At 37.4% G+C, this 27,505-nt stretch overlaps 1 protein-coding gene across 1 annotated transcript in view; it reads right to left on the reverse strand.

The window, feature by feature from the left end:
• Positions 1 to 2,424: 2,424 nt before the first annotated feature.
• LOC122119950 (vomeronasal type-2 receptor 116-like) overlaps positions 2,425 to 27,505 on the reverse strand; it is a 32,928-nt gene continuing 7,847 nt past the window's right edge. The window contains exons 3-7 of the mRNA XM_042693997.1: positions 9,189 to 9,477; positions 7,245 to 8,042; positions 5,733 to 5,960; positions 4,421 to 4,544; positions 2,425 to 3,347 (exon numbers count right to left, since the gene is read on the reverse strand). Coding sequence (XP_042549931.1) covers positions 2,425 to 3,347; positions 4,421 to 4,544; positions 5,733 to 5,960; positions 7,245 to 8,042; positions 9,189 to 9,477 — 2,362 coding nt within the window. The remainder of the gene's footprint in view (positions 3,348 to 4,420; positions 4,545 to 5,732; positions 5,961 to 7,244; positions 8,043 to 9,188; positions 9,478 to 27,505) is intronic.

The following is a 27,505-nucleotide window of genomic DNA, read 5'->3' on the forward strand; positions in this document are numbered from 1 at the left end:
CACACACACACACACACACACACACACACACACACTCTCACAAACACACATAAACACACATGAGTGTACACACGCACACACACAGAAGATAGGTAAACCATGACTTAAATGACAAATCCAGTCTACTTCTTATGAATAATGTATTATTGTAACAAAAAAACAAAAATCTTTCATATGGCTGCATTTTCCTTGTTCCTTTCTTATCTCTGTTCTTCTACTTATTTTTCCATGAACTTTTACTTTATATTCCATTTACTTTCTCCTTGGCTTCCATCCATCCAATCTTACTTCAACAAATCAATCCATCCTATGTGTACATTCTTTTCATTTCTTCATTTATGGGAAAAAGTGTTGTGTAAGATCACTGAAATCCTAACTCAGAAAAAATAGCAAATACTACAAAATGCTATGCAAAATCACTGAACTCACATACTCTCCCAATATTTTCACATGACCCAAAGAGGATTTTGCATTTTACTCAATAACATAAAATCAACTCTATTAATGAAATTCCTGAAAAAAGAAAGAATGTAGTCGAAAACACAGTAGAAACTGATGAGTATTTTGGTTCTATCTTGATTGCCATACTGAGGAAGCTGAATATTAATTACATTTTCATTTTTTAAACATCATGCTCTCAACAAGAGAACAAGCACACAATATTTTTTTGCCAAAATATTGTTATATTTTCAACTAGAAATTTAATTTATAGAAAGCTATAGTAAGTTACATAGACATGTATTTATTCCAAATGTAAATAAGAGAAGAGATTTGAAGTCAACCAGGGAGCAAAGTGTACAAGAGTCTTATATCCAGTAAGAGGACAAACAGAAATGCAACTGCAGTTTAAGTGGTAAAGAAGCACTGAGGCAAGAAATGTAGGACAGTATAGGGCCTGCTACAAGTATGCATAAATGAATTGAATAATTATCAGAAGAAACAAGAAAAGAACTCTTGAACAGACAAGAAATGAGTGCAATTGTGTCTATATCTCTTAAAAATATAATTATGTAAACAATATAGGGCCCACTAAATCAACCTATTTGAAACAATAAGTAAAGCTTGCCTTATCAATATTTTGAAATGTGGCAAATAAAAATTTTCTTTTTTAACAAATTGTGAGAAGTGATGATATTGCAAAAATAACCTTATGTGTTTAATATTCAAAATTCTTTGTGTCAAACTAAGGAAGAGATATTATCACCCATAAAATGAAGAGTATATCCAGGAAAGAAAGGGCTTACCATTATCCATTATGGATTTTAACATTAGGAGAAAATTTCAAAAAAATTTTTACATTGTAAATTTAAAAGAGTTCATTTTTGCAACATATGCAAGTCATTCCCAAGTTATATGAGGGAAACAGTGTGAGAGGGAAGAGAAAGGCAAAGAAGGAGATGGAAAGAGACAAGGAGAAAGAGAGTTCAGGCCAGAGAGAAAGGTCCAACAAAAGAGACTCAGGATAATTTCAAAAGGTCAACATGTGAATAGAAATATACAAATATTGAACAAAACAAAATCTAAAGACAACATTAAAAATGTAAATTTGTGAAGAGGAAAATATTAATGAACTGTATTTGAGGCCTCTGCAACATGGTGGTGGAAAGAAAGTAAGTTAATAAATATGATGTAGAGGAGTTATTGAGAAATACAAAGATAATCTTACCAGACTAGCAGAAAAGCTATGTACATGTGACCATATAAGGAGATGCTAAGTGAAATAATCCCCAGGTAGGGACACAATAGTATTTTTAAATCTCTTTCACTGTCATTTTTAATGTACTCCGTGATTTTTTTTGTTTCTTTTGTATGATCTTTCCCCAAGGTATAACCCCTGTTTTCACTGTAATTGATTGGGGTGCACTACATCTTGCATACACATTTTTCTAAATTGGGGAGGGGAAGGGAAATAATAAAATGCTGAAACAAGGACACAGGTTGACCCATTGTAACAATGAGAGGTACAAGGCACTATGTTGAAAACGAACTTTACAACTTGGAGGGGAGGGCAGGAAAGGGGTAGGGATATGGGGCTGAAGGGATGGTAGGGGAAAACAAAAGAGGGGTTAAAGATGCTCAATAGGAAATGTACTCATTATCTTACTCATGTAACTATAAACACTCTGTACAGTACCTTTACAATTAAAACATTCATATATAAAAGACAATAGAGAAAAGACTTTAGGAAGAGGGGATAATATAAAAAAGTGCAGATTAAATAGGAAGACCAAGATATAGAAGCAAAACTTCAGTAGAAATTGTGATTACCATCATTTGTGACTGCCATTGCTAGGAAATATACAGTACAACCTTACTCTTGAAGTAAAAATTCTATAGTATAAACTGTGAGAAGAAGAGATAATTACTATAACCAGAGATTTAGATCACACCTTCTGTATACTAATCAAACCTAGGTACTTAATACTAAGTATGCTTGTTTCTCCTACTGTGTATTTCATCCCTTAAGCCAAACAGAGAATTTCTATTTGGCATTAAAAATAGGGTATAACACTTTGGGGCAAAAATGCAGCTTAGGAGCCCTACACCAGAGGCCAAGATGGAGAAGACCTCCACAGCCACCATGACCTTCCCCTTGGCACTGTGGTAGACAGGCAGGAAGGTGAGCCACACACTGCAGAACACCAGCATGCTGAAGGTGAGGAACTTGGCCTCATTGAAGGTGTCAGGCAATTTCCTGGCCAGAAAAGCCACTGTGAAGCTGCATAGGGCCAGAAAGCCCAGGTATCCCAGGACACAATAGAAGGCAGTGAGGGAGCCCTTGTTGCACAGTATGATGACGTGGCCATGTTCAGAGTGTGCATCTGTGTCCACAAAGGGAGGAGAGGTTCCCAGCCAGAGTCCACAAAGGGTCACCTGGATGAGGGTGCAGATGGGGATGATGAAGTTAGGAGCTCCTGATACCAGCAGCCACCTCATCCTTCTTCCTGGGGAAGTGGCCTTGAAAGCCAGAACCACAGTCACTGTTTTGGCCAACACTGTGGAAACAGCCACAGTGAATACAACCCCAAATGTGATCTGCTGCAGGATGCAGGTGGCTGTTTTGGGTTGACCAAGAAAGAGCAAAGAACAGAGGAAACAGAAGATGAGGGAGATGAGCAAGATGTAACTGAGAGCCCGGTTATTGGCCTTAACAATGGCAGTGTCTTGATATTTCACAAACATCCCAAGAACAACAGCAGTTAGCATAGAGAAGCAAAGAGCCATGCAGGCCAGAACCAAGCCCAAGGGATCTCCAAAAGCCAGGAAACTTGCAACTCTCATGAGACACTGTGTCCTGTGTGTGTTGGCATACTGATGATCTGGACATTTCACACATTGCTCCATATCTAGTGAGAAATGTACACAACCATTACTTCTTTTAATTAACCAAATTTGCTTCAAATAATTTAGGAAATTTTTCTTTTAGGTGAAATTCTCAGATGTCAGCATTTACTATCATAAAAGTGTATTTGTTATTTTTTGCAAGCTGTAACTGCTTCCCATTTTTTCTTCTTTATTCAGACATTTTTATTCAATATTTTTATATTGACAAAGTAATAGGTGGGTTATTGCAATCTTATTAAATTTTTATGCTTTTGTGATGATAATTAAGAGTCACGCAATCATATTAAGATTTTTAATATACAACTTACATTGCAATATATGTTGCTGTAAGACATTAATTTTTACCCTGTGTTATATTATCCTTGATTTCCTCTAATTATGCTTGTCTTGACTATTTACCTGTGAAATTTTAGGAACAAACGCATCACTCTTTGACCATCTATAGTCATTCCTATTTCTTAAACTGATTCTAGCTTATTGAGGCCTTGCCCTCAATAAGAGTTCTGGGCACTGAGAAATAAAGAAAAGCAAGATGCGAGTTTTCTGTGTGAGTAAAATGTAAGTTTTCAGATGAATACTCTCCTTATAACACTTATGTTAAAAATTTTTTTGGATCTTTTCATGGTCCTGACCTCTGGGCCTGGGCGCTGTCCCTCAGCTCTTCAGCTCAAGACTAGCACTCTACTACTTGAGCCACAGCACCAATTCTGGCTTCTTTTCTGCTTATGTGGTGCTGAGGAATCGAACCCAGGGCCTCATGCATACAAGGCAATCGCTCTACCACTGTGCCACCTTCCCAGCCCACTTATGTTAAATTTTATGGTAGAGTTTAGACTTGTCATAATGATTAGTGATAAGAAGGATTCCCTGCAATATACTGGAATAACATTCTAAATATGTAATGGAAGGCCATGTTCTAGCACATTGCCATTAGCAATATTACCACTTCTCAGAATTTAGTAACAGAAAGAATGAGAATGAGCCCTGTGATTCTAGTACCCAGTTTTTGCATTGATTTGTTTCGATTTAGGATAACGAGGGAGAGATAAACGATATTTTTATAAGCATGACTCACCTGTCCCATTAGCAATCTCATTTTCTGAGCAAGGTGTACAATCAAAGCAGCAGGCAGCCTTTCCCTCCTGAGGAGATTTCTGGAATCCAGGTCCGCAACTCTGACTGCAGACAGAATGAGGAGTCTGAGGAAAAGCAGGGTTTGTCAGCAACTGTTCTGACATGTACCAAACACTACAACAATCCATAGTTTTACAATGCAATGTTTAAGTATAATGTTTTAAACAGGTAGTAAATGCAGTCGATTTATTGAATTCTGTTATAGATTCCATATTCCATGATTATGAAAGGCTAGGTGCTTCAATCTTGATTTCTAGCCTTTTGAATAACTGTAAGATATGGGATTTTTAAAAGGTGGAAAGTAGTGGTGAGAAAGTAATTTCTAGTGTACAGCCCTATACGATATCCTTGAATTCCTAGCACAATATGCTTTCTCCTACTTATCTGTGACATTAGAAAGAGCACAGAGTATACCTCTACTTTATAGAGTTATGTGAGCCCCAAGGTCATAATAGTTTTTTCTTTGTTTTCTGGTGTTCATGACGTGAAAAATCTTCTCACAGGTGCATTTAATGATTCCTCTAACCAAAAGTGGTTAAGTAGCAAGTCAATTAACCATTGAATGAATCTCCACAGAAGGGAGCAAAAGAAACTTTCAACCCCATAAATTAACTCCTCAGTTACTTTATCGTAGTGTTAGAAACCCATTGAGAAAAATACATTTTACATCTTATGAAAATATTCCAAGGGGCTGGGAAGGTGGCTCAGTGGTAGAGCGCTTGGCTTGCATGCCTGAGGCCCTGGGTTCGATTCCTCAGCACCACATAAGCAAAATGAAAAAAGCCGGAAGTGGCGCTGTGGCTCGAGTGGTAGAGCGCTAGCCTTGAGCTGAAGAGCTGAGGGACAGCGTCCATGCCCAGAGTTCAGGCCCCACGACCGGACCCCACCCCCCCCCAAAAAAAAGAAAAGAAAATATTCCATAAACATATAGAAACATTTTTAACTCTTTTGGTTCTGATCCTGAGGCTTCAAATCAAAGCCTAAGCACTGGACTTCAGATATTTTGTCTCAAGGGAAGCACTCTAGTACCTAAATCACAGATCTACCTCCAAATATTTGGAGGTTTATTGGCAATGGGAATCTCACAAAGTTTCCTGTGTGAGCTGACTGTAAAGTATGATATTCCTATCTGAGCTATATTAGACTCTAGGATTATAAGAGAACCTAGCTGGAATTCAACGAGGTACAAATTTAAAGGGTCACTTTTGCCAATTTAGGTGTGTGCAAAATTATTAGGATCAGATCCAACTCACCTCTGTAGTTTCAATGGACCACTCTACCATATCTTCAGATAAAGAGAGTTGATTGCCATGTGGAGCATATGGAGAAAACTTTCCTACTTTCACCTCAAGTTCAAGACCCTCTGGAAAATTCCAAATATTCAGAATGTCATACTCTGGCTCCAATTTCCTTTGCTTGTCCCAAATTGCATGATTTCCAATAGGATTGTAAAACTGGTTGTTCTTCAGAAAAGTGTGCAGCTAAAAGTAGACACATCTTATGGTCAAGTGTGTTCCAGAGTTAAGACGAAAGCAAAATATTAAAACTCCCGATTGCCTTTAACCTCTGATTCTGAATTTGAGAATAGTAGAGACAACTAGTGAAGGATTGCAGATGAAAATCTATGGAGGAATCAAAATAATCTTTGTGAAAAAAATAATCTATCCTGATCACTCAGAAAAAGAGGAGGATTTTCAGAAAAATCTACAACCAATCTTTTGTGAATTTCTATAGCTTGTGCTTGCTAAATATTTAATACCCAAAGTTGAATGAAACTCTGTCACTCATGAAAAACATGAGGAATTGGTTTCAGCAAGTCATCCTTTGCTATGACTGAAGAGACTCATAGGGAAAAGCTAAATTTACAGATTTTCAAACACTAGCTATGAGCATGTTGATTCATAACTACTGAGTTCATAAACAGGGTGCTGGTGACTCAAGCATGTAATACCAGCTGACAAGGAGGCACAGATCAGAGAATCATGCTTTGAAGCAGCCTGGAGCAGAAAGTTCAGTGAGAATGTTGTATCCAAAAAACATCTCCAAAAATGTAGGAAGGTTGCTGTGCTCAAGTGGTTGTGTTCTAGCCTTGAACACAGACTCAGGGATATATCCAGGAACTTTGTTCAAGTCCCTGCACTAGCCAAAACTAATTTTTAGAAAGATGGAATATATTTTATCCTTGTTACTGGCCTGTTGTTTTCTTCAGAGTATATCTACACATTTCTAGAATACCTCAAAGACATTGAAACATAAAGAATTCATAGAGTTTGGAAAAGCAACTGAAATATTTAATGTTGTAAATATGACTATACATTTGTTCAATTTTGTACTTCCAATAGTTTCTCATAATAGAAAGGAAAAAGCTTAAGAGTTGAAACAATTACTTCAAATACTGAAATATATACCCATTAATACCAGCAAGCTAGATATGTATGACATAGTGATATAAATATATATATATGGTGTATGTATATATATATATATGTTTATATATATGGCGTATGTATATATATATGTATATATATACATACACCATATATGTTTATATATATACATATATATGTATATGTATACATACACCATATATAATATGTTTATATATATGGTGTATGTATATATGTGTGTATATATACATACACCATATATATATATATATAAACCCACATGTATACATACAGAAATATTTAATTTCATACAGTAAGAAATGCCTCCAGCGAGTGCCTTTGCTCATAGTTTGTGTACTCCAAAATAGAAGAACTTACCTGAGTAGAGGAAGGCAATTCTCCTTTTCTATTTCCCGTTGTTTGAACTTCTGTTTGATGAAGAAGCATCTCATGGAGAGCCTGAGCCACAGCATACACACCGTTGTATATATTGTAACTGTCTATAGACATAGTCATGTCAAAACTATGCCCAGGTAACCAATCCAAAGAAGCTTCATGAGCACAGGTGTCCCATTTTACACAGTCAGACACAGAATCAGAGCAATTAAAAGAAAGAAACCACAGCCTCGCAAGAAAAATGTCTTCTGGGTATTTGGAAGGCTTAACTGCCTTGACAAAATCTGTGAATCCAGAAACATCTACATGATGGTGTGTAAAAATAAGAGGTACATGCAATGATCCTAGCATGAAATATCTCCTTTTCAGGGTGAAATCCCACTGAGAGTTCATGATACAAACTTTCCCATGTGTAATAATTTGTTCAATAAATACCATGAAAATCATCAGTGAATTATTATCACCATATATGATGAGGACTCTTGCTGAAGATAGATTAATATAACGATTAATTGCTACGTGGTTATATATATCATGGGTGGAGATCACTAGCTCATAGGCTACACAAACTCTGTTCTTGGCCATCTCTACTTTCAATTCAGCAAAAATCTTTGCCCCATTATCATCTTGTGTGGTCAATAGTCCCACCCAGCTCCAGCTGAAGTGAAGCAGTAAGGAGACCATAGCAGTGGCTATTGATGAGTCTTTTGGGGCCATCTGATAGAGAGCAGGAAACTTGTTATGGTCACTCAGGGCATGATCAAAAGGCCCAAAGGTAAACTAAAGAGAATGAAAATTGGATGTTCTGTGAATGAGAAGATTGTCATGCATCACAATCTCAGCCTTCAAGTCTGTTAAAAACTAGTTGAAGTATTTGGAAGGTAGGTTTTTTTTTTTTTTTTTAGTTTTGAAAAAATAATTTGTAGCTGTACATTCGTAAAATGTTATTTTCATTTTTGTCACTATTTCTCATCCACACTTGCCATTTGTAACCCCACACACTCCCCAACTTTGTAATTCCATTTGCACACATGCCCATTGAATATTATGTTGTATTCTTCCACTCATCCTTTTCCTATTCTTCTGTAATATTCCCTTAAAACTTATCCCACTCAGACAAGACATGCTTCACCTTTTTTGGTGTTCATTATTTACACTGTCAGTAGATCAAAAAAGTTACACCATTGAGTTCCACCTCTACATATATCCTATGTTATTAAGATTAATAAAGTGTATAAATATATATGTATATGCAGTGGCTATGTGACTTCTATATTTATTTCATATAACATATTCATATTTTAGATGTAACTCTCACATTTGTGAGGATATGGCTATACTTTCTCATTCTGAGACTGATTTATTTCATTCAAAATATTATTTTCTGTGTGTGTGGGTTCGTGTGTGCGTGTGTGTGTGTGTGTGTGTGTGTGTGTGTATGTGTGTGTGTGTGATTACACATGAATGCCAGTACAGGGGCACACATTCAAACACTCTTGCTTTTCCTTGATCATTTTCCTCAAGACTTTTTCCATAACAGTAGATCACACATTCACCTTGTGCTCCTGGCGTGTTAATTGGCGAAACAAGTTTCCTGATTAGCTAGGATTACTTTTGTGTGCCATCAGTAACCTGCTCAACATATCTTCACATTGTAAAGTCATCTTCCATTTCCTGATTTATTAAAGAAAATTATTCATAAGGATTGAAACGATAAATTATCCAAATATTTGCTCAAATCTTTCACCTCTTTTTTTTAATCAAAATGTTTAAAATTATATTTCTGACTACCATTAAGTAATTACACTTCGATATCACAAAATTTGATGTATTTGTGACTCAAGTATCTTCCTATCATTCTCTTCTAACACTAGAAATGGCATGAATCTAGACATTTTTATATCCTTGCATACATTCCACCCTCACCTGTGGAAATCTGTAGAGTCCCAGCAATGTCCCAATCTGGTCAGATGTTACTCCTGAGGGTCCTGTAAGTATTGCTATAGAACTGCTTCCTCTCACGCAGGAATAGTTTGGAATCTTATACTTCCCAAAGAGACAAATGAAGGGATTCTTAAGCATTGTCCAAGCATTGAAGTGAACATCATAGACATCAAATCCCAGAGTCAGGTTATGTAAAAGATCAGGGTTTTTGTTGATCTCCTCTATAGCAAAAGCCAAGGCCAAAACACACTGATAGTTCTTGAACATAAACCTGAATAATGAGCAAAGAAATTTTGAAGAAATATTTCATGTCTTTAAACTTCAATATATTAAATGCTTGCTTCTTAGTCAAGGAATAAGTTAAAATAATACCCCAATTAGAATAGATTGTAAATGTAGTCTTTTATGCTTACATATAGAATTCAGATACTTTTTTAAGTTGAGGGAGAGCTTGTTTTCATCATTACCACATGTACCACAGCAAAAGGCTGCTGTCTGTTGGATTAAGTTTTCATGAGGCAGCAAATGTTGTGTTTCTTTACATTAGGGCCACTAGATGCACCTGTATGGAAAATAATTCTCGTGTTTTCAGTCACTCAGTTTATGTTTTGTGATTATACGGCAGGTCAGGCTAACTAAGGAATGTTTAATTTAAGAGCAGTATTCAGAAGCAAAGGGTTATTTATGAATGATAATATAGCAAGGTCTGTTCACAGACATAACATATGGAATAGTTCTTACTGATAACAACCAGGAAAAGAGCAGACCTATAAGGGGAGGGATTTTTATTTTTCTTTATGTAACAAAACAAAAGGGATGCATCCAATTTCAAGGAATTCATTTTGGAGAGAGAAACCCCTTACTTGATTGTTGAGGAAAGAATTATAGGTAAGCTTTGCATAGAATGTCCAGTTCCAAGACCTCCATGGTGAAATGCATTGATAACTATTCTCTTCCCAATGTATTTAAATAGAGACTCTCAAAAGGAACCAAAATAACAAAATAAAGAATATCAAAGTACTATTCCTTTTTTCTTTCTACAAGTCCTATCTGAATGCACCAAAGTATGTGTCAATGTGTGTTTTTTGTGTATTTATATGCATGCCTGTAAGCGTGACTATTCTAAATAAATTAATATAATGAAATAAATTGATATTGTTTAAATGGAAACAATGAAGACATGTTGGAAATACTAATGAAAGGATCAACTTGTTCATTATATGCTATAGGTATATGTGAAGTGATCATGAAAGCCTATCATATTCTGAAATGTTATACGCAGAAGAAAATAGTGAGCTTGAGAAAAATCTAATTGCACACACACATATGGAGGAATAAAATGCAAGATGTGTATGAAGATGTGTTAAGAAGCTTTTTCAAAAGTTTAATTGTGTATTTTCAATAAGGCAAAAACAAATGTAGAGATACCTAGAAAGTAAAAGGCCTAAAGATGAAAGGATAATCAATAATCAATATTTTTATTAGTCTTGGATCTGATATCTGGGTCTTGGAGCTGTCCCTCAGCTCAACGCTAGCATGCTATCACTTGAACCACAGCACCATTTCTAGCCTTTTCTACTTAGGTGATGCTGAGGAATTCAACCCAGTACCTCATGCATGAAAGGCAAGCACGCTACCAATGAGCCACCTTCCCAGCCAAGGATAATCAAATTATTGAACATAACATCTACAGCAGCTTGTCTAAGCATGAAGCACTCACAAGTTAACTACATATACAGGATGATTTTCTAAACTAGAACAGAAATGTGACCCATATGCTATATGTGTGCACCCATTTCCTTAACAGCTAACTCCTCAGCAGAGTCCATATAAGTCAAGAGAACATGGCAAGAGATCTTTACAATTCTGAAGGTAAAAAATCTAAATTAGCCACCAAGTTTATTTCACCTCGCAAAGCTACCCTGTAGAAATGAAGGAAGATGTGAAGAGAATTTATCTACACTAAACTCTTCCTACAAGAAATACTAAAGACCCTTTTCCGTTGTATGACTAGTGAAGGTATTATCCCAATCCGGAGGCTTTCTTCTGATCTTCTAGCTATGTCCTTTGCCATGCAGAAGCACTGAAACTTCATGCAATCCCATTTGTCCAACTTTTTTTGTTTTGTTGTGTTTCCGGGTCTCTATTAAGCAAATTTTGGCCTGTGCCAAGGAGACCTAGGGTTTCTCCTATTCCATTCTGTAATATTTTCAGAGTGTCAGCTTTGACTCCGAGGTCTTTGATCCATTTGGAGTTGATTCTGGTGCAAGGTGATATATAAGGATCTAGCTTTAGTTTTCTACAAGTAGTTAACCAATTTTGCCAGCACCATTTACTGAAGAGGCTGTCTTTCTTCCATTCTATTTTTTAAGCTCCCTTATCGAAGATTAGATGGCTATAGGCCTGTAGGTTCATTTCTGGGTTTTCAATTCTATTCCATTGGTCCTGAGGTCTGTTCTTGTGCCAGTACCAAGCTGTTTTGATTACTATGGCTTTATAGTAGAGTTTGAAATTTGGTATTGATATTCCTCCAGCAGTGTTCTTTCTGTTTAGGATCGTTTTTACTATTCGGGGTCTTTTATTGTTCCATATGAATTTTTGGATTGCTTCTTCTATTTCTTTGAAGAATGAGGTTGGAATTCCCAATAAATAAGTGGGCTAAAGACTTAATGAGAAACTTCCCTGAAGAGGAAAGAAGGATGGCCAATAGACACATGAAGAAATGCTCAACATCCCTAGCCATAAAAGAAATGCAAATCAAAACAACATTGAGATACCACCTCACCCCTGTTAGAATGGCTAAAATCAAGAACTCTAATAACAACAGATGTTGGAGGGGATGTGGACAGAAGGGAACCTTACTGCATTGTTGGTGGGAGTGTAAACTTGTTCAACCACTTTGGAAAGCAGTAAGGAGGTTCCTCAAAAGACTCCACATAGAGCTGCCCTATGACCCAGCAGTCCCACCTTTGGGCATTTACCCAAATGTTCACAAACAAGACCACACTAAAGCTACCAGCACGACTATGATTATTGCAGCATTATTTACCATAGCTAAGATATGGAACCAACCGAGATGGCCCTCAGTAGATGAATGGATCAAGAAAATGTGGTATATATACACAATGGAATTCTATGCCTCCATCAGAAAGAATGACATTGTCCCATTTGTTAGGAAATGGAAAGGCTTGTAAAAAATTATATTAAGTGAAATAAGCCAGGCCCAAAGAAACATAGGTCCCATGTTTTACCTCATTTGCGATAACTAGTATATGTCTGAGTCAAGCAGAAAAGTTCAGATAAGTTAATGTTAGGGAAATAAAGCCTAAGATATGTATTCAAATGTTTATTTTTCTTTCATGCGATTATTTCTAACACATTTATAAGATTATTTCTTTGTTGCTTTGTATGTCCTTCCCCCACAGTATAACCCTTGCTTTCACTGTATTTGATGTCGGTATAATTTGTTGAAGGGAAGGATAAAAACAAATCATTTAAATAGGGATACAGGTGGACCCATTGCAACAATGAGATATACAAGTCGTTATGTCGAAAATGAACTTTACAAGTTTGGTGCGGGGGGGGGGGGAGCGATGGGGAGCGGGGAGGATTGGGTGGGGGACCAGGGGATGGATGGGAAGGGATTGGGAGGGGAAACAAAGGAGAAGGCTACAATGCTTGATAAGAATCGTAGTTATTATCTTGCTCATGTAATTGTTACCCCTCTGTACAGTATTTTCACAATAAGAAAATAAATAAAATAAAATCAGAACTCAAACCTGTTAAAAAAAGAAATACTGAAGTAAGCCTTTCAGACCACAAAACAGAACCATTAAAGAACAAGAAAAATATACGTGAATGTATAACCTCTGTCCTGTCAACACAATCAAAGCTGAGTACAACCAAATGAGTCACAGAAAATAAACTCATGGAAACTAAGTAATTCATTGATGAGACTTCAGCTGTTGTTTGAAGAGAGAGATAAAAATAGAAATTTAATTGTTTCTGGGATTCAATGTGAAAGATCACCTAAAATATCAACTCCTTTGGTTCAGAAGACAGTTCATGTCTGTAACCACTTTCATTAACTAATTAGAAAAATCTCAAATCAATACCTCAATGATGCGCCTCAAAGCAGACATGACACGTCCAAGAAGATGGTGGCATCATCACATGTAAACTCCTTAGAAGTATCTAACAAAACAGCTATTTAGATTCCCTTCATCCACTTTACCTCACGAGAGCCAAAATAATCAAACATTAAACAGATAGGGATTCATTCAAATTCAGAAAGCTCAGAAAAGAAACACAGAGCAGAACACAACAAGACAGCATGCAGACCACTGTTGAGGTGCCGCAACATTTGCCCCTAGCCTGCCCAGGTAGCCCTTGGAGATCCAACCATGAAGTGCCACCCATCAAATCTTAAACAGAGAACCATGTGATACTGACAAAAATCACGCAGCAAAACACTAACCTTAGAAAACAAGGATAGAAAAATGGACAGACTTGCAAATCAGCTTGCAGACCCTTATGGAGTGACTGCTGCTACTTCCACACAACAAAAGTAGGAGAGAGACACCACAGAACAAAGGTAGGGGGAAATAGAAAGAGGAGATTGATAATGCCACATCCAGACACAGGGGCCCCTCAAGAAGACTGGACTGCTCTCCAGCTCAAAACTGTTTGAGCTCAGAATCTGTTTGTGCCTCCTCAGCGACTGGTTCCTAGGAGGAAGAATTCCAGGTGGTAACCTAAATTGCTCATAAAAATGAATGCAATTGAAATGCTAACAAAGCCTCCAATTCAGGAAAAGTCCAGGACCAGATGGATTCACAGCAGAAATCTTTAAGCCTTCAAATAGGAACTCACTCCCATGTTCCAAAAACTCTTCAATGAAACAGAAAGGGAAAGACCACTACCAAAATCTTTCTATCAAACCAACATAACACTCATCCCCAAACCAGATAGGAACCCATCAATAAAAAATAAATATAGACCCATTTCTCCAATAGATATTTATGTAAAATATCTCAACAAAACTCAGGCCAACCAATTTCAATAAGTAATAAAAAAAATCCCATACCTTATGTTCACATTGAATTCATTCCAGGATTGCTAACCTGGTTCCATATACACAGGTCAATTAATGTAATTCAACACAGCAACAGAAGCAAAGATGAGAAACATATGATCTTTTCAATATATTCAGAAAAATTATTTGACAACATTCAACACCACATCATATCTAGAGAAGCTATGAATCCATGGATAGTTTCTCAATATAATACAGTCTATCTGTGACAAACCTTAAGCCAGCATTATATTACATAGTAAAATTTAAAGCCATTCCCTCTAAATTCAGAACAACACAAGGATGCCTTCTCTCTCCATTCCAATTGAAAATAATGCTGGGATACCTAGGAAGAGAAATAAGGCAAGAGAAAAACATAAATGGGATCTAGATAGGGAAGATGAAGTAAAGGTATCCCTCTTGGTGAGCAATACGATCCTGTACTTAAAGAATCATATAGAATTCCTCACCCCAAGTTATTGATTTGATACAAACTGTGGCAAAAGAACAAGCTATGAAATCTAACAACAAAAATCCATGGCATTCATCTGTCCCAAAACTGAAAAAGAATAATATTGAAATCAAGAAAGAAACACAATTTGTAATAGCCTCACACAATACTTAGGAATTAACCAAAGATGGCAAGGATCTATATTGTGAATTAAAAAAAAAAATTCTTAGAAAGACATTGAAGTTGACTTAAGGAAATGGAAAAACATTACATGCTCCTGGTTTGGAAGAATTAAGATCATAAAAATGGCAATTCTGCCCAGAGCAATATACAAATTCACTGCAATACCAATAAAAATTCCTGTAACTTTCTTCAAAGAATTGGAGAAATCAATGAAAACATTCATATGGAATAATAGAGATCGTGTATAGAAAAGAAAAATCCTTAGCAGGAGGAACAACACTGGATGAATATCAATACCAAAGTTGAAGAATTACTACAAAGCCATAATAATAAACAACATCTTGGTACTGGCAAAACAATGAGCCTGAAACCCAATCAAACAGACAGAGGACACAGAAACAATCCCACAAACATATAGCCACTTAATATTTGATAAGAGAGCCAAAAACACAGCTTCCAAGAAAGATTGCCTCTTACACAAACAGTGCTGACAAAATTGGTGATCTACATGCAGAAAACAGAGGCTTAATACCCATATATCTCATTGTACTAAAATCAACTCTAAAAAGACCACATAGCTTCATGTAAGGCCAGACACTGTAGGAATATTACAGGAAGTGCTGGGGAAACACCCAAGCCTTCTAGCCACAGCGTGAAACATTCTAAACAAAGATACATAATCAGAAGAATTCAAAGAAATACTGGATAATTGGGACATAGCTAAGAATATAATGAACAGAGCACAGAATGGTAGAAAATTTTGACTAACTATACATCAGACAAAGGGGTCATATCTAATATATACCTATAGCTAAAATTTAACAATAGAGAAGGAAACTCCCAAACTCAACCACCCAAGAGAGACTTAAAAGAAAATTCTCAGAGGAAGTCAATAGGTACATGAAGGTGTGTCCAACGCCTCAGGAAACATTACATTTGTCTTTCATTTGTTTCTGCTGTGGTTTATTCCCTATGGTCACAGTTTCTGATTTCTATACCCTTTTCTTCTGTATAAGTTTATCTGATTTGTGAAGGGAAGGGTAATCAGAGAAATAGAGGGACAGAGTGAACCATTGCAACAGTGATACTCACTAAACATTATGTTGCAAATAGAACTTCCAACTTGCAGAGGAGGGAAGTTGGGGGAGGGAAACTGGGGATACCAGGGAGAGAGGATCACTGTTTAAAAAGAAATGTATTCATTATACATATACCTGTAACCCCTCTTTGCATCAACTTTCCAATGAAATAAATTTTAAAAAGAAATGCGATTCAAAATAACATTAGGCTTCTACCTAATCTAGTTACAATGGCCAGGAAAACTCACAATAGCAAAGCTTGGCAGGGATATGGCCCAAAGGGAACCCAATTACACTTTTTGTGGGAATGTTATTGGTTTCAACCACTCTGGAAAGCAATATGGGGGTTCCTAAAAAAACTAACTATAGAAATTCCCTATTACCCAGCAATTTCAATTGTTGTCATTTATCTGATGGATCACAAACCAGACCACACTACACCACCCCCCAAAAAAACATGTTAAGCCAGCATTGTTTACCAAAGCCATGGTATGGAATCATCCCTGATAACTTTCGGTGGATGAATAAACAAGGAAACATGGTATGTTCATGTATACAGACACACACACACACAAACACACACATTGGTAATATACTTATCTGTCAGGAAGAATGATACTTTAACTTTCTTAAGGAAAATAAAAACTTTGGAAAAATTATATTAAGCAAAGTAAGAAATATAGGCTGCATTGTTTCCCTCATTCATGGTAACTAGCATGTCCCTATAAATCTATAAGTAAACAAACTAAAATCATTAAATATTATTATACATATTAACGCAAATAAAATGAAAAGAAATAGAAAAACAAAGTAGAAAGTCTTCATAGTAGGTTAGACCATGCAGAAGATCGAATCTCAGGGATTGAAGACAGCTTAGATATTATAGAGAAATAACATACAACCATCCAAGACAAATCCAAGAAATATGATAGATCTATTCAGCAATTGGAAGACACCATAAGAAGGCCTAATCTGAGGATAATGGATGTAGAGGAGCACCTAGAGACAGAAGTTAATGGTCTAGAAATTTGCTTAACAGGATCTTAGCAGAGAACTTACCAAACATACAGAAAGATAGGCCTATTCAGATACAAAAAACTTATAGAACTCCAGATAGACCAGACCAGAATAGGAGTCCCATCGTCACATTATAATCCACACAGGAGCAATGCAGACCAAGGAAAAGATCCTTAAAGCTGTCAAGGAGAAGAGATCAATCACCTATAAAGGAAAACCAATTAGAATCACCTCAGATTTCTCAGCAGAGACAATCAAAGCAAGAAGAGCCTGAAATGATGTAAGCCATGCCCTAGAGACAAACAACTATCAACCAAGAATTCTGTACCCAGCTAAACTCTCTTTCATAACGAAAGGTCAAATAAAATCCTTCCATAGCAAGGGAAAATTGAAACAATATATGTCCACCAAACCAACCCTACAAAAGATTCTTAAAGATGTCCTACACATATAAAACCAACAAGACCACACTAAAGGCCAAGAAACTGCACCCAAACTGAGAATCCAAGAACCATAGGAAGAACCCAGTAGGTGCAGCCCCCAAGAAGGTGGATAAACTTGCAGGAACTCCCAAAAACCTCTCAATCCTATCACTCAACATTAATGGACTTAACTCTCCAATTAAGCGACATAGATGTTCTAGTTGGATTAAAAAGCACGATCCTTCTATTTGCTGACTTCTGGAGTCACATCTTGCCCGTTAAAACAAACGCATTTTCAATATGTAAGGCTGGAACAAAATCTACCAAGCAAAAGGCCCCCATGAACAGACAGGAGTTGCAATCCTAATATAAGATATAGTAGACTTCTAATTAAATTAGTGAGAAGACATAAAGAAGGTAGCTACATACTAATTAAGGGATCTCTCCTTCAGGAGGATATTACAATTCTAAATATCTGTTCGCCAAAAAATGAGCACCTAAATTTATCCAAGAAACACTATTTTCCCTCAAATCCCACATAGATCCAAAGACATTAATTGTTGGTGACTTTAACACACCACTTTCCCCACTAGATAGATCAACTCAGCAAAAACTCAACAGAGAAACTGCAGATCTAAACAACTGCATAGATCAAGTAGATTTAAAAGACATCTACCGAATATTTCACACGGCAGCATCAGAATACACGTTTTTCTCAGCAGCACATGGAACATTTTCCAAAATAGACCACAATTTAGGTCACAAAGCAAACTTGTCCAAATTTAGAAATATTGGAGTTATTCCTTGCTTTCTCTCAGACAACAAGGGAATAAAATTAGAAGTAAACACCAAAAGACACCAAAGAAAGTCTTGTAACACATGGAGGCTGAACAACACGCTGCTGAATCACGAGTGAGTCATGGAAGCGATTAGAAAAGAAATTCAAATGTTCATGATATTTAACAAAAATGAGCACACAAATTACCAGCTCCTCTGGGACACAGCAAAGGTAGTACTTAGAGTCAAAGCAGACACACTGAAACCATTACAGGATGGAATAGGAGAAACCCTAGGTCTCCTTGGCACAGGCCGAAATTTTATTATTAGAGACCCACAAACACAACAAATCAAAGAAAGGTTGGACAAATGGGATTGCATGAAATTGCAGGGCTTCTGCATGGCAAAGACATAGCTAGCAAGATAAATAGAAAGCCCACAGATTGGGAGAAGATCTTCACTAGCCATACAGCGGACAAGGATCTCATATCTAAAATACACCTGGAACTCAAAAAATTAAATCCCTCAACAACAATTCTTCAAAGAAACATATGCCCAATAAATAAGTGGGCTAAAGACTTAAAGAGAAACTTCTCTGATGAGAGAAAGGAAGATGGCCAATAGACACATGAAGAAATGCTCAAGCTCTCTAGCAATAAAAGAAATGCAAATCAAAACAACATTGAGATATCACCTCAGTACTGTTAGAATGGCTATAATCAAGAACTCTAATAACAACAGATGCTGGAGGGAATGTGGACAGAAGGGAACCTTACTGCATTGTTGGTGGGAGTGTAAACTTGTTCAACCACTTTGGAAAGCAGTATGGAGGTTCCTCAAAAGACTCCACATAGAGCTGCCCTATGACCCAGCAGTCCCACCTTTGGGCATTTACCCAAATGTTCACAAACATGACCACACTAAAGCTACCAGCACGACTATGATTATTGCAGCATTATTGACCATTGTTAAGATATGGAACCAACCGAAATGGCCCTCAGTAGATGAATGGATCAAGAAAATGTGGTATATATACACAACGGAATTCTATGCCTCCATCAGAAAGAATGACATTGTCCCATTTGTTAGGAAATGGAAAGGTTTGGAAAAAATTATATTAAGTGAAGTAAGCCAGGGCCAAAGAAACATAGGTCCCATGGTTTCCCTTATTTGCAACAACTGGTATATGTCTGAGTCAAGCAGAAAAGTTCAGATAAGTTGATGTTAAAGAAATGAACCCTCAGGGGGGTCTCGCGGGAAGATGGTGGAGGAGAAGCTAGAGTCTAAGTAAGCTCTCCCATAGAAAGCAGTTTTAGAGTTCCAGTGAACAGTCCTAAGTCAGAGAATTACACCAAGTGTGCCATCACAGGACAGAGAGTTAGGCCAGAGAAGGAAACCCAGGCAAGGAGATACTTCTGAGCCCTTGCCAGCAGCCGCGGCGGCGGCGGCAGCTGTGGCGGTACCGGGCGAGCACAGGCGCCATACCTGAGCAACAGAGAGTCCGGGACTAAGGAGCCAGAAGCAGCAGGCGAGCGGATTCTACTCAACACCAGCAAGAACCCACAAGGAGCAGACATCTTCATCCCGCAGTTCGCAGACCAGAGACGACCCAGGAACTAAGACTGAGTGTGAGTAGAAGCCTGACGTCCTCACTCCTTCTCAGGAAGCAGAGGAGGGAAGGCCACCCCTCGCTCCCCCAGCACCGGTGATCTCCATCTTGGATACTGACAAAGCTCAGAGGAGCTGCTAGCTCCAGCTCAGGCCTTGGAATAAAACGAGTCATTTAGCAGGTCACAAGAACTTAACGGCAGCGTGACCTGCCAGACTCAGCTCCACCCAGGGAAAAGTCACCCAGCTTGGGCGCCAGCCTGAGGAGTGGGTTTCTTCACTGGGTAATCAGAGCCAGAGGCTGCCCCTTCCTCTAGCAGCCTCGACAAGCAATTGAAAATCAGTAAACAGAAACCCTGAGAATGGCTCCAGGTTGGGCTCTGTGAGGTTTTCACAAACCAGCCCCAGAAAAGCTACCAGAACCTAGCCTCATCACTGCATCCCCCTCTTTTGTGATACTCAAAGCAGATCTGTCTCCCAATGAACTAGCCAAATCCTGGGTAAAGCAGAGCATTTTACTGCTTGTTCGAACTAACTGACTTAAGAAACCAACCAAGCCACAGGACCACAAGCAGACCAGAGACTCCAACAAGAGGCTGGTTACGGACACAAGGGAGATTCGTTTTTCTCTTCTTCTTCGTCTTCTTTTTTTTTTAGTTTTTATTTTTGGTACCTTATATAAAATTTTTTTTTTCTTTTCTAAAACTTTTTTCAATCTTTAATCTTTGCCTTTTTTGACAAAAAAATTGTTTTCCAGAAACTTTCTTATCCTCTTATAATTTTTATTTTGGGGATACGGGAGTGTGCGTTTTTGCTTTCTTTTTTGGTCTTCTTTCTCTTTTTTTTTCTTTTTAAATTATCTTTTGGTTTTTTGTTTAGCTCTACTGAAGTTCTCATCTTTTTCTTCTTCCTTTCTTATCCTTTTCACCTTCGCCTCTCTTTCGTTTTTCTTTATGTGTCTTAATTCTTGTACTGCACATCCACAGATATACCCGTAGTTGACTATTAGACCCTATCCCCCACTGTGTACACACTTAATCCACAAATTTATTACTCAAGTCAGAACCTCTAAGACTTAAATTCCTTAATAGCAGTACTACCCCTTTATACCTATATAGTATTTTAAGCATTTTTATTTTTAAGCTTTTCACATCTCCTTTATATCCCTCTCCTTCTCTCAATAAATTCACGTTCTTATCTAAATAGATTGTTATGGACTCTACATAATTTTATTAATTTCTACCTTTCTATTTTTTCTGGTCTCTTTTCTTTTCCTGTTCCCTTTCTTTTTTTTCTCTCTCTCTATTTTAATCCTACCCAACCTATTTCCTGCTTTGAGATTAAGACTTAGTTAACTCTCCCTGAGCCTCTCCACATCAATCTATTCTTATTTTTACCCACATCTCTCCCTAACCCTAATAATTTCTGGTCTTCCAAATTCTTCTTTGCGATTCGTAGCCCATTAACGTATACTTGTTTGATGTTGAATAGATGTATCAGTTGAACTAGATTGTATCTGTAGACTATTGACTGTGCAAATTCAGACTTGGGTTGATTCTTGCCTTAAGATAGTGTTCTAAGGGATGTGAAGGGTAAACAAAGGAGGAGGCTGCAATGCTTGGTAAGAAATGTACGCATTATCCTGCCCAAGTAACTGTAACTCCTCTGTACAGTATGTTCACAAATAAAATTAAATTAAAGTAAAAAAAAAAGATAGTGTTCTAGCACAAAACTGGTGCAATTTTCATCTTAAATGGGCAGAGTAAGCCGGAAAAACACAAGAAAAATGGCAAATCCGGGTATCTCAATTCCCAATCCCGATAATCAGGGGACAGAACAGATAATGAATAATCCAGAGGAGAACTCCCAAATAGCTCTACAAACACTGCTGGCAAACATGATAAATCAAAAGATTGAAAGCATACAAAGGTCTCTGTATGAGCGTGATAGGCAGAGAGAGGAGGCATTCCAAAAGTTTATACAGTAATATCATAAGCGTGAGGAAGCTACTCAAAAGCTGATACAGGATTTGCATGAGCAGCTTGAGAATACTCAAAGAGAAAGGCAGGAATGGCGTGAACAGGCTGAGAACACTCAAAGAGAACTACAGGAATCCCACAAACGGGAGGAAGCTAATCAAAGAGTAATACAGGAATTGAGAGAGCAGGAAGAGAATACACAAAGATCACTAAAGACATTCATGGAATCCATTAACAAAGAGCTGAAGGAAGTCAGGGAGACCACAAAGGGAATGCTGAAAGGAAGCCAACAGAAGGAATGGGAGTTCGAGGAAATCATAACCAATCAACTAAGTGATCTGAGAATAAACACTGAACATCAAATTAAGAAAGTAAAGAAGTTCATACAAGATCTAAAACAAAGCTTCAAAAAAGAACTTGAAGCCATCAAAGCTGACCAATTAGAAGGAAAAGAGATAAAAAAAACAAAGTAGAAACTCTTGAGAGCAGGTTAGACCATAAAGAAGATCGAAACTCAGGGATTGAAGACAGCCTAGACATTATAGAGAAAGAACATACAACCATCCAAAACAAATCCAAGAAATATGAGAGATCTATCCAACACTTGGAAGACACCATCAGAAGGCCTAATCTAAGGATAATGGGTGTAGAGGAGCACCTAGAAACAGAAGTTAATGGTCTAGGAAATTTGTTTAACAGGATCCTAGCAGAGAACTTCCCAAACATGCAAAGAGATAGTCCTACTCAGATACAAGAAGCTTTTAGAACTCCAAACAGACCAGACCAGAACAGGACATCCTACTGTCACATTATAATCCACACAGGATCAACTCAGACCAAGGAAAAGATCCCTAAAGCTGTCAAGGAGAAAAGATTAATCACCTATAAAGGGAAACCTATTATAATCACCTCAGATTTCTCAGCAGAGACAATCAAAGCAACAAGAGCCTGGAATGATGTATGCCATGCCCTAAAAACAAACAACTATCAACCAAGAATATTGTACCCAGCTAAACTCTCCTTCATAACTGAAGGCCAAATACACCTTCCATAGCAAAGAAAAATTGGAACAATACATCTCCACCAAACCAGCCCTACAAAAGATTCTTAAAGATGTCCTACACATAGAAAACCAACAAGACCACAATAAAGCTCAAGAAACTGCACCCACCTGAGAATTCAAGAACTATAGGAAGAACCCAGTTTTCGCAATCCCCAAGAAGGTGGATAACATGGCAGGAACTCCCAAATACCTCTCAGTCCTTTCTCTTAAAGTTAATGGACTGAATTCTCCAATTAAACGACATAGACTGTCTAGTTGGATTAAAAAACTAGACCCTTCTATCTGTTGCCTTCAGAAGTCACATCTTGCCCATAAAAACAAACACATTTGCAATGTTAAAGGTTGGAACAAAATCTACCAAGCAAATGGCCCCCATAAACAGGCGAGAGTTGCAATCCTAATATCAGATAAAATAGACTTCTAATTAAAATTCGTGAGAAGAGATAAAGAAGGTGGCTACATACTAATTACGGGCTCTCTCTTTCAGGAGGATATTACAATTCTAAATATCTACTCGCCAAACAATGGAGCACCCAAATTTATCCAAGAAACACTACTTTCCATCAAATCCCATATAACTCCAAAGACATTAATTGTTGGGGAATTTAACACACCACTCTCCCCACTAGATAGATCAACTCGCAAAAACTCAACAGAGAAACAACAGATCTAAACAGCTGCAAAGATAAACCAGATTTAACAGATATCTACCGAACATTTCACCCAGCAGCATCAGAATACACGTTTTTCTCAGCAGCACATGGAACATTTTCTAAAATGGACCACATTTTAGGCCACAAAGCAAACTTGTCTAAATTCAGAAACATTGAAGTTATACCTTGCATCCTCTCTGAACACAAGGGAATAAAATTAGAACTCAACACCAAAAGCCACCAAAGAAAGTCCAGCATCACATGGAGGCTGAACAACACACTGCTGAATCATGAGTGGGTCATGGAAGAGATTAGAAAGGAAATTCAAATGTTCATGCAATTCAACAAAATTGAACACACAAATTACCAGCTCCTCTGGGACACAGCAAAAGCAGTACTCAGAGGCAAGTTTATAGCTCTGAGATCCTACATCAACAAATTGGAGAGATCTGAAACCAACAATTTAATGACACATCTAAAACTCCTTGAAAAAGAGCAGCAAGATAAACCCAAATCCAGTAGATGGAAAGAAATAATTAAAATTAAATCAGAATTAAAAGAATTAGAATCAAAAAAAACTATAGAAAGAATCAACAAAACAAAGATTTAGTTCTTCGAAAAAATTAACAAAATTGACAGACGCTTAGCAAATCTTATCAGAAAAAGAAGAGAACACACCCAAATAAAGAAACTAAGAGACGAGAATGGAAACATCACCACAGAAACAACCAAGATTCAAAACATTATAAGGGAATACTTCTCAAAACTTTATGCTAATAACTTTGAGAACCGGACAGAAATGGACCGTTTCCTAGCAAATATTGACATGCCAAAACTAAACCAAGATGAGTTAAACCAGCTTAACAGGCCCATATCAAGCGTTGAAATAGAAACAGCAATAAGAGACCTTCCAGCTAAGAAAAGTCCAGGACCAGATGGTTTTACAGCGGAATTCTACAAGGCCTTCAAAGCAGAGCTCACACCAAAACTCCTCCAACTCTTCAATGAAATTGAAAGAGAAAGCTCACTACCGAACACATTCTATGAAGCCATCATAACCCTCATCCCAAAACCAGGCAGGGACTCATCAAAGAAAGAGAACTATAAACCCATTTCTTTGATGAACATTGATGCAAAACTTCTCAACAAAATTTTGGCCAATCGACTTCAACAATTCACCCAAAAAATCATACACCATGATCAAACAGGATTCATTTCAGGGATGCAAAGGTGGTTCAATATACGCAAATCAATTAATATTATTCATCACATCAACAGGATCAAGAATAATAACCACATGGTTATCTCAATAGACGCAGAAAAATCATTCGACAAGATCCAACACCCCTTTATGATGAAGGTTTTGGAAAAATTAGGAATCCATGGAACATTCCTCAATACAATAAAGGCTGTATATGACAAACCTACAGCCAGCATTATACTTAATGGTGAAAAACTGAAGCCATTTCCTCTTAACTCAGGAACATGACAAGGATGCCAACTCTCTCCACTTCTCTTCAATCTAGTATTAGAATGCCTAGCTACAGAATAAGACAAGATGCAGACATAAAGGGGAAAGAAGAAATAAAACTCTCCCTCTTTGCAGACAACATGATCTTGTATTTAAAGAATCCCATAGACTCCACTCCCAAATTACTCAAGCTGATTCAAAACTTTGGCAAAGTAGCAGGTTGTAAAATTAACCCCCCAAAATCAATGGCTTTTCTGTATGCCAACAATGAGAAAAGTGTGGCTGAAATTACGAAAGCAACTCCATTTTGAATAGCCCCACAAAAAATGAAATACCTAAGAATTAACTTAACCAAAGAAGTGAAGGGCCTCTATGATGAAAACTTTAAATTCTTGAAAAAGGAAATCAACACAGAACTTAAAAAATGGCAAAACCTCTCATGCTCCTGGATTGGAAAGATTAACATCCTGAAAATGGCAATACATCCCAAGGCTATCTACAAATTCAACACGATACCTATCAAAATTCCAAGCTCATTCTTCAAGGAAATAGAAGAGGCAATCCAAAAATTCATATCGAACAATAAAAGACCCCTAATAGTAAAAACGCTCCTCAACGGAAAGACTGCTGGAGGAATACCAATACCAAATTTCAAACTCTACTATAAAGCCATAGTAATCAAAACAGCCTGGTATTGGCATAAGAACAGACCTCAGGACCCATGGAATAGAATTGAAACCCAGAAATGAACCTACAGACCTATAGCCATGTAATCTTCGATAAGGGAGCTAAAACAAAAGAATGGAACAAAGACAGCCTCTTCAGTAAATGCTGCTGGCAATATTGGTTAACTACTTGTAGAAAACTAAAGCTAGATCCTTATATATCACCCTGCACCAGAATCAACTCCAAATGGATCAAAGACCTTGAACTCAAAGCAGACACTCTGAAAACATTACAGAATGGAATAGGAGAAACCCTAGGTCTCCTTGGCTCAGGCCAAAATTTTCTGAATAGAGACCCGGAAACACAACAAATCAAAGAAAGGTTGGACAAATGGGATTGCATGAAATTGTAGAGCTTCTGCAGGGCAAATGACATAGCTAGCAAGATCAATAGAAAGCCCACGGATTGGGAGAAGATCTTTACTAGCCATACAATGGAAAGGGTCTCATATCTAAAATATACTTGGAACTCAAAAAATTAAATCCCACAACAACAAATCCTCAAAGAAACAACTGCCCAATAAACAAGTGGACGAAAGACTTAAAGAGAAACTTCTCTGAAGAAGAAAGAAGGATGGCAATAGACACATGAAGGAATGCTCAACATCCCTAGCCATAAAAGAAATGCAAATATAAACAACATTGAGATACCACCTCACTCCAGTTAGAATGGCAAAAATCAAGAACTCTAACAACAACAGATGCTGGAGGGGATGTGGACAGAAGGGAACCTTACTTCATTGTTGGTGGGAATGTAAACTTGTTCAACCACTTTGGAAAGCAGTATGGAGGTTCCTCAAAAGACTCCACATAGAACTCCCCTATGACCCAGCAATCCCACTTTTGGGCATTTACCCAAATGTTTACAAACAAGACCACACTAAAGCTACCAGCACAACTATGTTTATTGCAGCATTATTTACCATAGCTAAGATCTGGAACCAACCCAGATGCCCTTCAGTAGATGAATGGATCAAGAAAATGTGGTATATATACACAATGGAATTCTATGCCTCCATCAGAAGGAATGACATTGCCCCATTTGTTAGGAAATGGAAAAACTTGGAAAAAATTATATTAAGTGAAGTAAGCCAGGCCCAAAGAAACATAGGCCCCATGGTTTCTCTTATTTGCAATAGTTAGTATATGTATGAGTCAAGCAGAAAAGGTCAGATAATGTGATGTTAGGAAAATGAACCCGTAGATATGTATTTTAATGTTTTTTTCTTTCATACATGTGTTTCTAACGCATTTATAAGATTATTTCTTTGTTGCTTTGTATGTCCCTCCCCCACCGTATAACCCCTGCTTTCACTATATTTGATGTCAGTATAACTTGTGGAGGAGATGGGGAAAACAAGTCGTTTAAGGATACAGGTGGACCTGTTGCAACAATGAGAAGTACAAGTTTTCATGTCCAAAATGAGCTTTACAACGTCGGTGCCAGACAGGGGAGGGGGAGAAGGATTGGGACTTGGGAGGGAGGGGGGAGGCTGGGAAGGGATGTGAAGGGTAAACAAAGGAGGAGGCTGCAATGCTTGGTAAGAAATGTACGCAATATACTGCCCATGTAATTGTAACCCCTCTGTACAGTATGTTCACAAATAAAATAAATAAATAAATAAATAAATAAATAAATAAAAAATGAACCCTCAGATATGTATTCAAGTTTTTTTCTTTCACGTGATTTTTTCTAACACATTTATAAGATTATTTCTTTGTTGCTTTGTATGTTTCTCTCCCACAGTATAACCCCTGCTTTCATTGCATTTGATGTCGGTATAATTTGTGGAGGGG

The sequence above is a fragment of the Dipodomys spectabilis genome, unplaced genomic scaffold (genome assembly GCF_019054845.1).
Source record: "Dipodomys spectabilis isolate Male_0828 unplaced genomic scaffold, ASM1905484v1 ptg000173l, whole genome shotgun sequence".
Taxonomy (NCBI): Eukaryota; Metazoa; Chordata; class Mammalia; order Rodentia; family Heteromyidae; genus Dipodomys; species Dipodomys spectabilis.